The sequence below is a fragment of the Cebidichthys violaceus genome, unplaced genomic scaffold (assembly GCF_023349555.1).
Source record: "Cebidichthys violaceus isolate CVI_PGR_0920_01 unplaced genomic scaffold, fCebVio1.0.p SCAF_82, whole genome shotgun sequence".
In the NCBI taxonomy this organism is placed as follows: Eukaryota; Metazoa; Chordata; class Actinopteri; order Perciformes; family Stichaeidae; genus Cebidichthys; species Cebidichthys violaceus.
The window spans coordinates 526,485-538,732 of record NW_027176967.1 but is presented as its reverse complement, the minus strand read 5'-3'; the positions used below and the strand labels follow the sequence as shown (position 1 = coordinate 538,732).

Genomic DNA, 12,248 nt, shown 5'->3' with positions numbered 1-12,248 from the left:
CATAAATTGCACCTTACTTTTGGATGTTTTGAGAAAACAAAGCCTTTTTCCCAGTTAATCCACACTCAAATCTGTTCAGCGGATATCCTGTGTCGAACTCAAACTCATTTCGAACGTGTAGGAGACTGTACTGACCAGATATCATGATTTGACTTCAGATTTTACGTTTGACGAAGGAGGGCACTTTTTTTATTCTGATTGGCTAATAGTGCTGTCAATCTTAGCCCATGTGGAATAACTTAGTTCTATTGGCTCTAACGCGTCAAAGGAGGTGTCAATGACCAAAATCGTGCAAAGGGGGCGGATTTACAGCTCTAAGCAGAGGGGGCGAGCTGAATCTGAAATTTTTTTGAATGAACACAGAGACTTAGAAAGGGCTTAGAGAGCATTCTGGCCTTCAAATAAAGCCATAACTGCTGTATTTGGATTGAACACCATTAGTGATATATACAAGTGAAATTTATAGTTTGATACATGAGAAAATTAAAATAGCACACATTGTGCAAAATGTGTAAATCTTTAAATTATGGAGACCTCGTCTGAAATCTCTGTACTAAAACCTCTCTAATTTTCTTGTGCTTTTGTTGGGAATGAAAAGGAGCGTGTTTGGGTTATCAGCATTTAAGAAAACTAAATGTGTATAAAGCAGTTACCTAAACCCATAGCTACATTAGCTTAAAGCTATATGTGTGTGGGTTAGTAAAAGAATAGAGAAAGCAAACAAAACAAAATAAATCATCAAAAACAAAAGGTTAAAAGCCTCCCCGCCGCGGTGGAGTACGGAAGATTGTCCCCTCACCTACAGAAATACAGCTGCTGACTCTCTGATTATACAGTCGCGGTACTGACCTCTGAAATGACGAGAAACAACTTCAGCCTCCGCAGGCGGTGAACCATTTCAACACGAATTGCGGCAGTATTGGAATACACAGCATTAACAAGCTCAGTGATTGTTGAGCATACACCACGTTAGAAAAATGACAGTACTTTAAGCAACACGAAACAAGATAATGAAACACAATAGACTAAATATATCTGCCCAGACTCTCAGCCTTATTATGGTTGAAGAGGTGGTCCTTCTGAGTCTGTCGTGGAACTCAGGCAGTGCGGCTCCGTGCGGCTCCGTGCGGCACAATAGATTCTCTCCGTAGCAGAGAATATCTTCGGCTCAGTAAGGGAATTTTTGTCCTTAAGGCTGGAACAAAGTCGACTTGGGTGGAGAGTGAGAAATGTGGTTCTCTCGCTCTGAAGAAGTCCGTTTCTTCACTTTTGCAGGAAAAAACAAAACAAACAAAACAGTAGATTCGTCCAGCGATGTCGGGGATAAGCAAAGAGGTGGGGGAGAGAAACTGTTTTATGGAAACAGGGCAGAACTGCAGAGGTCCTGGGATGTCTGTGGCCCTCGGCCAATTAGATTGCAGTGTTGCATTTGGAGGAAGAAGTTCGCACCTTAATGTGCACTTTTTAGAGTGGGGGCTTGTTACTATCAAACAAAGAATCAGGCTGAAGGAAGGCCTGATGTTCTCTTTGTGTGATAGCACATGATGATGGCAAGGAAGCACCAAGGCACAACACTTTGCACAGAGACTGTTCACATATTGTGCTATGATCTGGGAGAGGTTTAAACCTTCAAGCTACATCATTCCTAAGAAATAAATATCCTGAAAGTGCTTTTTTTTTTAGGCGAACCCGAAAATGTTCAATTTGTGCTGTGCGCCATCTTCATTTACTCTTAACCAGTAACATATATACTGATATTTACACATCTGAACAATTCTCAGAAGTGATCATAACACCAAAACTATTAAAATAGACCTTGTAGTTGCAGAAATATACTCATTTGAGTATGGGTATGTAATTTTCGAGCAGAGGCCTAAAAGTAAGGTTAGGGTTCAAGAGGTTAAAATGTATCTGTAGCTTACACCAAGAGGGTTCAAAAACTCAAAAGAGCACTCTCTTCTTCTAGGAATGACGAATCTTATTTGTTCGTATGATCTGAGGTTGCAGCTATTGATAGTTTTTGGTGTCGGCGAACATTGATAGGGAGGCAGTTTGTGTAATATGGCCTGATATTTTATGAATACATTTTATGACTTTCCTTTTGTGAAGTGAATTTAAAGTATTTATAGCTTTAGGTTGTGCATTTCAGCCAAGATTTGGAAAAAGCTGTATGGAGTGATCAGATTTCAATGTGGACACTGCCACTAGAGAGACACATAAATACAGAGTTTTAATGTAATCAGGTATAATCGGGATACGATATGCATTTTTAATACAAGGTGTATAGGAGGGTCAAAGAGAGACAACATTGCCCCAAACTGTGTCAAAATGTTTCTTTGGTTAATATGAAAGTTATCTTTTGAAACCATAGAGTACTTGTACGTCTACTGTACGTTAACGATACTGACAGAGGTCAAGTAAACCCTCTTTCTCTTTGTCTTTGTCTTTCTTCGTGCAGGTGACTGGGACTGTCATTCTTTAGATCCTACAGTGTGGCATGTAAGTTTCATAAAAACACGACAGATTCAGAGAGATTCCTCTGCTCTTTACTTCTAGTAACATAAACACACACAAATTATTCCGTAAATTAATAAAAATCAAATCAAAAGAATAATGTAAGACATCTACCATTTTCTTCACTCCTCTCTGTTTTTCCTACATTCTTCCCTGCCCTCTTTCAAAATGTCTCATAACTTTTCCCATAGCATCCAGTCACATGGCAGCCGTCCAAAGAGGGTGACCACCTAATCGGACGCATCACACTAAGTAAGAGGTCGGCAATGCCCCGCGAGGCTGGCTCCCTCCTCGGCCTAAAAGTAAGCAGGGAATCACTTAATCATTCAGACCTGGTTCACAGCCAGCTTGCAATTAGCTTGTAATTAATGTGTTAGTGTTTGTTTTAACTTCAGTTGAGCGCTCGATGAGTTCAAACTTGAAAAAGAGGGCGACAGGGATGAAATGTTTTTGGAGGCCAACCAAGAAGTTAGCATTGCACTGGTTCACTTAATGAAAAGCCGATGGGAGTTTTCCTTTGGATTTTGGATCTTTGCAAAAAATAAGCTGGCAAACAAACCTTAATGATACTTAATTCTCACAAATGAACACCACTTTATTTAGGATTTTTAAAGTGTAAATGTAATCGGCAGAAGTAAAAAAGCTACCGTTGCAATGCAAACATGAACCTCTGTTGCTATCCATTCTCCTTTCTCTCCTTTGTGTGCAGGTGGTAGGAGGGAAGATGACAGAGACAGGGAGACTCGGGGCCTTCATCACCAAAGTCAAGAAAGGCAGCCTTGCAGATGTTGTGGGACACCTACGAGCAGGTGCGAACTATGCAGCAGCTACTGCACTTCACGTATAGTCTATACATTGATTAACATGGTTTAATTAAGAGGCAGATTTTTAAAGTCAAGCTGAAATTAAAGTGTATATCTGTGTGGGGGTGACACCAAAAATAGACACAAGATGACATTTATTAGCAATTGTTTAGTCCTATCTGTGATTTGAGCACTCCCTGTATTACTAATTGTCACTTACTAATTATTGATTGAAATCATGTGTTAACATTGGGGTGGTGAAGTTACAGAACTACCTGTTGCTGTGAGTTTTCACAGTTTGGTTATTTGTCATCACCTAGGCCCTTGAAAAACAGAGAGTTAACCTTTACTGTACCGAATAGTTGGAAGCTTCAAAGCTTTATTCATAATGTTTACATTTGAATTCCAAATGAGCTTTCAAATACTTTTTTTTGGTTCAGTTTGAACCCTCTTTTTCTTAACCCTGCAGCGCCATTTGTATCATATTTGCTACGTGAGTTTCAGAGACCTCTACCTAATTAACATGCGCAATACTTTCCTGAAAAACCTGTTGTATACAATCCTATACATGTCTGCTGCTATCTGGTGGAATTCCCATGCACTGCAGGCAGTAGCGGGCATTTAAATTCCATTTCCAAAATGGCAGCCGTCACAAAGTGACAACAAAATTGTGTTGAAAATATAGGTACCAAATATGATACAGCAGGTTTATAAAATAATAATTCACCTGTAAATCCTTGTATTGTATTTCATTATGCAATCTGGATTATGCCATATCACAATGCCAAAAACACTGTTTTGGTCATTTAATTGAACTAATTAAAGGTATAAATGTCATAGTAAGATATATTGAGTGGAAATTTATGTTTTTTATATATAAAAAATCCTTGGCTATCATAATCTTTTTTTATATTGCTAATTAATTAATTCATTAATTTAAAAAAAGAAATTCAGAGTAAACAATCAGATGCAAGCACTGCACAGGCAATCACTTCTCCCATGTCTACTGTGGGAAATGTAAAGTCCATCTTTGCCTGAACAAGGACAGAAACTGTGTTTTGACTGCCATGAGGCGAAATAAACAGGTTGTAAAAAGGTTGCTGTTTGGGTAAAAATAAGAACCAAACCAAGTGAAATGTTCCAAATGTTCCAAAAGCAATGAACATCACTAGTTATTGTTTCTAAAATAAACATTGTTGTGATCAATAAATTGATAAATATGCCTGATGTATCAAATGTGATACAAAAAAAATATCATATATGTAAATAGAATTTTCTTTTTTTTTTTTTTACTAAAGGTCCAATAAACACTTCAATATCAAAAACTCTGAATTTTCTGAATATTATATGATGTGTCAAGCTTCACAGGGGGAAATAAAGAGTAAGCTACACTAATATTATCAATATTATACTTTTTGTAGAATTCCAGTGGTGGCTTAGGATTGTTACTGACTTGTGTGATCCAAACACTTCCAATAATTCCAGAGCGATATTAATTCCAAAAGCCAACATTTATTCAAAGATAGATGTAATCACTTCTAAAATTCACATTATGTTTCCATCTAACACAATATTCTGTTTTAATCCATATTTGTTGGTGTATAGCCTTTCAAAAATAACGTTTTCACTGCGTTCAAAAGTGTCTTGTATCAACGTTTGTATGTTAAACAAGGCACAGTCTGACATTCTCCAGACGGTAGTGCGCTGGCAATAGCAACGTCAGCTTTCAGATGTCAGTCAACCACTGCGAAAAGAAGCACCCACTCAGGCTTGAAGCTGGTAATTTCCACAAACATGTCCAAAAACAGTTTGATCCTCTCGAAAAAAAATGCATAATAGCTGCATTAGCATTATAGTTTTTATTGCCTGTCACATGAGGAGAATTAAAAATTCAGTTTGACAATTCTCCGGTAGTAGCTGGCTTTTTCTAGTCAAATATGCTGCCAGATGGGTGTCAAGCTGGAGCATCAATGTGTGTTTTGGCTTTCTTGGTTCCAGGTGATGAGGTGCTGCAGTGGAATGGAAAGTCGTTGCCGGGAGCAACTAAGAAAGAAGTGTACAACATTATCCTTGAATCCAAGGCTGAACCTCAAGTGGAAATAGTTGTTTCAAGACCTATTGGGTAAGATTAACGTTCTCAATATATTAAAATCATCAATAAAGTACTTAAAAGTTGGCATTGACAGACGCTTTCAATATGTCTCCCTCCTTTATCTCAAAGCTCTATCAACCGAATTATGTCCAAAAACTTCTTGAGAAAAGTGTATAGAGCATATCAGTAAGTAGTGCTGGTTTAATGGGTGGAGCCCTTTCCCCTCACGCCTTCCCTGAAATCCTCAGATCCAAGAGATGAATCCCTTTTTCCAGCTATCCTTTTCTCCTCTACTACCCTACGTGTCTGACATGTAAACGTGTATTTGATTGACTGCCTGGTCTTCTTCTACCATGCAACTGTTTGTTGACATGAGTCTTTTACTCATTCATTTTATCAAGATGAATGCACACTAAAGTCCTGACTGTGACTTTACATTTCAAGGTATTGATGTATATCATGTACATTTGAAGTTGAATAATTCACTGACTCTTTTTACAGAGACATCCCAAGAATCCCAGAGTCATCTCACCCTCCTCTAGAATCTAGTAAGCGTTAATATGTGCAGCTTTATTGGCTATATACTCTATGCTATTAACATTGTTTACTGCTAATGCAGTAGAAATACACTCTTTACATTTCAAAGTATGCTCTAATTCTAAGTTTTGGAGTTGATTGTGTTTTTTCCTCTGATTTCTAACAACTGGTGATCTCTATAACAGCCGGCTCCAGTTCCTTTGAGTCCCAAAAGATGGACCGACCCTCTATATCAGTGATGTCTCCTACCAGCCCAGGGACCCTTCGAGACCTTCCTCTGGTACTGCCTGGACAGCTCTCTGTGAGTATCTGGACAGGACTGAGCCACCTGTGTTCACTCCCAACTCGTTAAATACAGCAGCTTGGTCAGTGGTCAAACTATGACGCTCCACGTACCCCTCTAGCCTCAGTTTTGCTCGTGCAAGGCTGCCTTTAGATGGCGTATTAATAATGACGAGAGAAAAGAGGAAGGCAGGGGACATAGTATAAAGAGTGACAAAGAAGAGGAACAAATACAGGATTTTCACCCAGGAGACCATTGTTTGTGTCCCATGGGAAACTAAAAGTCAATGTTGGCTTATATACATTTGCTTCACTTACGTATGTAACGTACGTAATTTACCTAATTTACGTAATTTACATCTCATGCTTAGATTACATATGTAATTTAAGTTACATAACAAACATACTTTTTTAACCTATACCATGATTTAAAAAAAATTCTAACCAAGTATATTTGTTGCCTAAACCTAACCAAGTAGTAATGTATCTTTTTCTACGTCACATACTTAATCTGCATGCTGAAAAATTATGCTGAAGGGGTACCCAGTGTGTTTAGAAATCAACACCAAGGAGTCCCGACCAAGCTCCGTTTGTGACAAGTTGGGAGTGAGAATGTGTTGGACTGAGACAGAGGTATGTGGATCATGTGAATTGATAGGTCGACACACATTTTTACAGGTGAAGCTGTGGTACGACAAAGTGGGCCATCAGTTGATCGTCAACGTCCTTCAAGCCATAGACCTGCCACCCCGACCAGACGGACGACCTCGTAACCCCTATGTTAAGATGTACTTCCTGCCTGATAGGAGGTAAGGTCATGTGTCTTATTTTGGGGTCCATCCAACATGTACAGTACTTCAGTAATGACCAGCAAACGATCATTATACCAGCAGTAAGGAATATAATCAACACGTCTGCTTGCAGTTTTTTTTCAGATTTGCAGCATTAATAATTTCAACATATCATTTATTGTCTTTTAATGTCATTTTCAGAAACAAGGCTTCCTCTTGTAATTCAAACTCTGTGTGTTCACGCCTTTGTTAGTGATAAGAGTAAACGGCGGACGAAAACAGTGAAGAAGAGCGCTGAACCCAAGTGGAACCAGACCTTCCTATATTCCCACGTCCACCGGCGGGACTTCAGAGAACGCATGCTAGAGATCACAGTCTGGGACCAGCCCAGAGTCCAGGAGGAGGAGAGTGAATTCCTGGGAGAGGTGGGACATACATGATATGCATACATTCTTTTTACAATGCAAATATTTGTTGCTGGAGCTGTTGCTGCTAAATTACAGTTTTTTGTAAAATTGCTAACAAATTTGTGAATTTTCTGAATTGGACAGTAAATAGGAATACAATGTATACTGTTATGTTACGTATATTGTGTATCATATCATATCTGCTTTTCCAGCACTTTACTGAAGATTTTGGTCACTTATTTGCATGAGAAGAGGAGAGGAATGTTACGGGGATGTTGCAATTACATGATCACCGCCTTATAGCTCCAGAGTGTTAGATTTAGTGGCATCTAGTGGTGAGGTTGCAGATTGCAACAAAATGAATAGCCCTCCACTCACCCCGCTCAGCTCAACGAGTCTAAGAACCTTCGGTGGCCTTCAGCTAAAGTAACAATGCAAAAGGCCCTCTCCAAAGCAAGTGTTTGGTTTGTCCTTTCTGGGCTACTGTAGAAACATGGCATACTTCGTGAGAAGGACCTGTTCCCTATGTAGATATGAAGGACTCATTCTAACCTTACGAAAATACAATTTTTAGTTTCAGGGGATTATACACTAATGAAAGTATATTAATAAATATTATTTTCCATTTCTGCTAACAAATCCCCTTAAATCCTACACACTGGCCCCTTAAACCTCTAGGTCACCAGAGCGCCTCATGTCATGTACACCTTGGGATGCTGACTAGAATTTACAATAAAGCTATGTGTGTTAACAATGACAAAATATGTTTATCATACAACCATTACACCTCTCTATCCTCTCTCAGATCCTGATAGAGTTGGAGACGGCCCTGCTGGACGACATTCCTCATTGGTATAAACTCCAAACGCATGACATGTCCTCTATACCTCTGCCCCAGCCCTCCCCATACCTCCCACGCAGACACGTCCATGGAGACAGCCCCAGCAAGAAACTACAGAGTATGTCTGTTTGTATACAATTTATTTATAGGCTGTGTGTGTATAAATAAATCTGTGTGTATGTATGATTTAATCCCTGTTTTGTGAACCTACAGTGCTACTGAGTGTGTGGTTGCTAACCTTTCCTTTGCTTAGCTTTCTCTTTTGTGTCTCTCAGTGTGGGAGACTAACAACAGAACCTCTCAACCTTACCCCGTCCTGTTTGTGTGTGTGTGTGTGTGTGTGTGTGTGTGTGTGTGTGTGTGTGTGTGTGTACTGTATGTGTACAGGGTCTCATCGCATCATTGATACAGAGTTTGATGATGGTTTGATGGTAGTGACTAAAGGTGGGTGGGGGGCATGGTTACTGAGCATTTCCTTGTATTAGCCTGTAGGGGCCCAGCACTGGGTGAGAGAGCGTCTTCTTTGCATCCTCCAGCTGTATATTTTGCTCTGTACAAATTGCACCCAAAATAATTAACCTTCGCCCTATCAGCCAAAGGCAAAACTTTTGCAATTCATCATATACTGCAGGACTGCAGATTTTGAATTGCAGTTTTGTAGTGTGCAGCCTTTACAGTGTTGCAGTTTAGCAGTGCACTGTAGTTCCCCGAGGCTGCAGTGAACAGTTTCTCCTCTTCTGCTGGGCCGTAGAAACACCGAAGCACTGAGTGCATGTTAGACTGTAGAGCTACAGTTGTTCACTGCCATTCCACTGAGTTTCCTGCCATTCTCCTGCATGCAAAGGACACTGAACATGTACAGTAGAAGCTTAATATGTGTTATTTTGGCCAATAGAATCACTACAACTGCTTTGTTGTTTGACTGTTTCTGCTGTGGCTTAATTTCCTGTCAGATGAATGTGGACCTGGTTTAAATAGTCATACCTTTTAATAGTTCGCTTTGGTGTTTTCCAAATGATAGATGGTTTGAGGATGTTAGTGTTAGAGAGAGTTACACAATCTCTGACTTATTTGAACATCAATATGCTTATTTTTGTGCTTATGCAAACACTGAGCTCAGATTGTAATCTCGTGAACATATTTATACTTTTTCTTGACAGATTTGTGCATGTGCACTATACTATGATATGCTACATCTGATCCTTTAAACAGATAAAGTAGAGTTGGGAAGTTGGAGGAAATGTCGGTTCTGTATTTTAACCATTTTCTCTTGCTTCTTTTAATTATATATTTAATTCTCCTTCACACAAAAATGTGATGATGTAATAACACTTTAAAGCAGGTTTATGTTAATATAAGTAATTTTCATCTCTGAAATATCATGTTGTTCTTTTAGTTTGCCATAGCAATTGGCTCTAAATATTACAATACCCGTGAGCCTCTGCCACAAGTGTAATGGAAAAGAAGCCAGTCAGATGTGCATTAGTTAGAGCTGTTGCAAAATCAAAATTCCTCGTTGTTGTTTTTTTTAACAAAACATGCCATAGTTGCTCAATTCATCCACAATTGACCCAGAATCCTAAAGAGAGCTCATTTAAGCCACAGGTTGTGTTACCATTTTTTACAAGAGCAGTAGCTCTACCTTTTGTTTGACGTATATTACTGAATTTTAAGCTTGGGGAGAACATTTTTTGTTACCGAATAGCATCTAGGGAGGTGTAGTTTTCATGTACACAGGCTTGTTCCTTGACTTTATTTATCAAAATACTACATCTTTTCTGTCAATGTTGCTCATCTTTTGTACTGATCAAGCAGTTTAATTTACGACCAAGTCTTGGACACGCTTCTATCTTTGTCTATGCAGAAAATAAATGGTGCATTTATTCCTGGAGCCCTAAACACCAATAATATCCCCTTCCACTTTGCAAATCTAATTCCTATCTCATATAGCTATATGTATGTATGTATAACTCCTATATGTCACAAGAAAATGAAACAAATTCAGGTGGTGTAGATTAGGGCTGCACTGTGTAACGAAAATATTCAGTAATGGTGAATATCACTCTAATGATATTACTTGCGACAACAGATATTAAAATGTACTCAGTTCTGACTTTCTGCTGCTTTCAGTATACTGCTAGAATACAAAAAAATTGCCTATTGAATTACATTACAAAATCATTCTCTATTGAACAAATTTAACTGAACACAAAAGGCACCAATTAAAAAAATATTTCATTTTAAAGTGCAGTTTTCTACTGATAGTCTATTTCAACTAACTCAAGAAATCCCTGAGTGCAATATAACAGTCTTTCATGATGTGTGTATCACGCAAGTTGACATTGCGATGATGATTAAAAAACAACATATTGTTTAGACCTACTGTAAATATCAATCTTATGCCTTTGTAATTATTGTTGCATATTTTCTGGATAATATATCACCTATTCTATGTAGCTGTAGTAGTTAAATATCCCAAAAGGCGTTAAAAGTCTGAACTCTCACCTCATCTGGCTCTCCAAGTAGGAACAACAACTGAGAGATGCAAATCTCACTGATCTCAGGTCTGACAGAGACATTGCAGAAACAGTCAGCTACTCAGGCTAGCTCACATGATAGCTAACCTGTTTGCTAGCTAGTCATCTGCCTGTAAAACATCCTAATGTGATATTCTACATTCTGTAAGAGAATGGCATCTGTAGCGGTAGTCAGGAGCTGTCCTTATTAAAGGACACACACCTAATGCTTGGATGTGTGTGTGTTTCTGTGTGTTTCTATGTGTGTATCCGTGAATCGACAAACCCGGTTGTATGACTGTGTGTGTGTGTGTATATATGTGTGAATTCTGCTTTCTTTTGCCCTTGTGTGTGGGATGCATCCGTGCTGGATCTTTGTGTGTGTGTGTGTGTGTGTGTGTAGGTGCAGAGCGTAACTCCAGGGAGAGAGAGCGGGGCAGTACGTTGGCTGTGCCTGAGCAGCAGCGACCCGTCCAGCACCGCTCCCGTTCAGTGTCTCCCCACAGAGAGGACTCCTGCAGGGCTCGGTCACGGCCTGCACACGTGCCAATGCAAAGGTCAGCAACACCTGCCAGAACAACCTGGTGAACTGTCAGTGGAGTGTGTGTTGTCTAACAATATTCCAGCATCAGCAGGTACTATCTAAGTGGTAGTCAATGGGTTAGGTTAGTCAGATATATTTAATGATCTCAGTGTTTTCTAGAGGTAATATCCATGTAGAGTCTCAATAATGCATACCAGATCACTTGTCCAAACATTTAACATTCTAGCTTTTTAATCAGATTACTGTGTGGTCTGCAAGAGTCTCATTCAGTGTGAGTGTTGATACTACACGGTTCTCCTGACAGGGAATTGATGTAGCTTGTTAACATGTATTTATTAAGGCTTTTAATCTCACTACTTTATGACCAAATCACTACCAAATAATATACGTCGCTGTTTATGGCTGTTGGCATGACAATGTTATTAACTCTTCTGCCAGCTGGAGGTAGCCAAATATGTAAAAGCCAGCATGTCTATTATTCAAATATATCAACAATACATTTGTCGATGGGTCTTCGTATGAGATGGGATGCGTCTGGGATCTACATAAATGCAGGGAAGCAGGACAAAATATAAATTAATACATTTTTCTGTTAGTATCTCTTTCTTTCCTTTGCATCTTTTTTTCCCCTCTACATCACACATCTAGTGACGTATTGTGCAGAAGTGGGTTTATCATTATTAGCTTCAGGTATATCTTTTTACAGATATTTCAATATAGAGTGAAGTTTACATATTTCAGCAAACCAGACTGAGCCATGTCATCCAAAAACAAGCAGAGGTTATGTGCTGTTATCACATTTTGCAATCAGTCTAATTTACAGAAATGCTGTCACTTCCTCAGTAGTTCTGCTTCAAGGACTGGTTAGACCTATTGTAAATTATTGTGTTGAGACGTGGCCAGCATTGTCACTAATAATGA

The 12,248-nt window shown here is 39.0% G+C and overlaps 1 protein-coding gene across 22 annotated transcripts in view; it reads left to right on the top strand.

Moving 5' to 3' along the window:
- LOC137866372 (regulating synaptic membrane exocytosis protein 1-like) overlaps positions 1-12,248 on the top strand; it is an 80,423-nt gene that overhangs the window by 48,201 nt on the left and 19,974 nt on the right. For 21 of the 22 annotated variants that reach the window (XM_068702208.1, XM_068702225.1, XM_068702220.1 and 18 more), the window contains 11 exons: positions 2,459-2,499; positions 2,706-2,816; positions 3,224-3,323; positions 5,316-5,439; positions 5,911-5,957; positions 6,132-6,247; positions 6,907-7,037; positions 7,273-7,444; positions 8,232-8,385; positions 8,655-8,711; positions 11,187-11,340. In XM_068702208.1, the coding sequence (XP_068558309.1) occupies positions 2,459-2,499; positions 2,706-2,816; positions 3,224-3,323; positions 5,316-5,439; positions 5,911-5,957; positions 6,132-6,247; positions 6,907-7,037; positions 7,273-7,444; positions 8,232-8,385; positions 8,655-8,711; positions 11,187-11,340 (1,207 nt within the window). The remainder of the gene's footprint in view (positions 1-2,458; positions 2,500-2,705; positions 2,817-3,223; positions 3,324-5,315; positions 5,440-5,910; positions 5,958-6,131; positions 6,248-6,906; positions 7,038-7,272; positions 7,445-8,231; positions 8,386-8,654; positions 8,712-11,186; positions 11,341-12,248) is intronic. The other variant, XM_068702209.1, reaches the window with a different exon arrangement.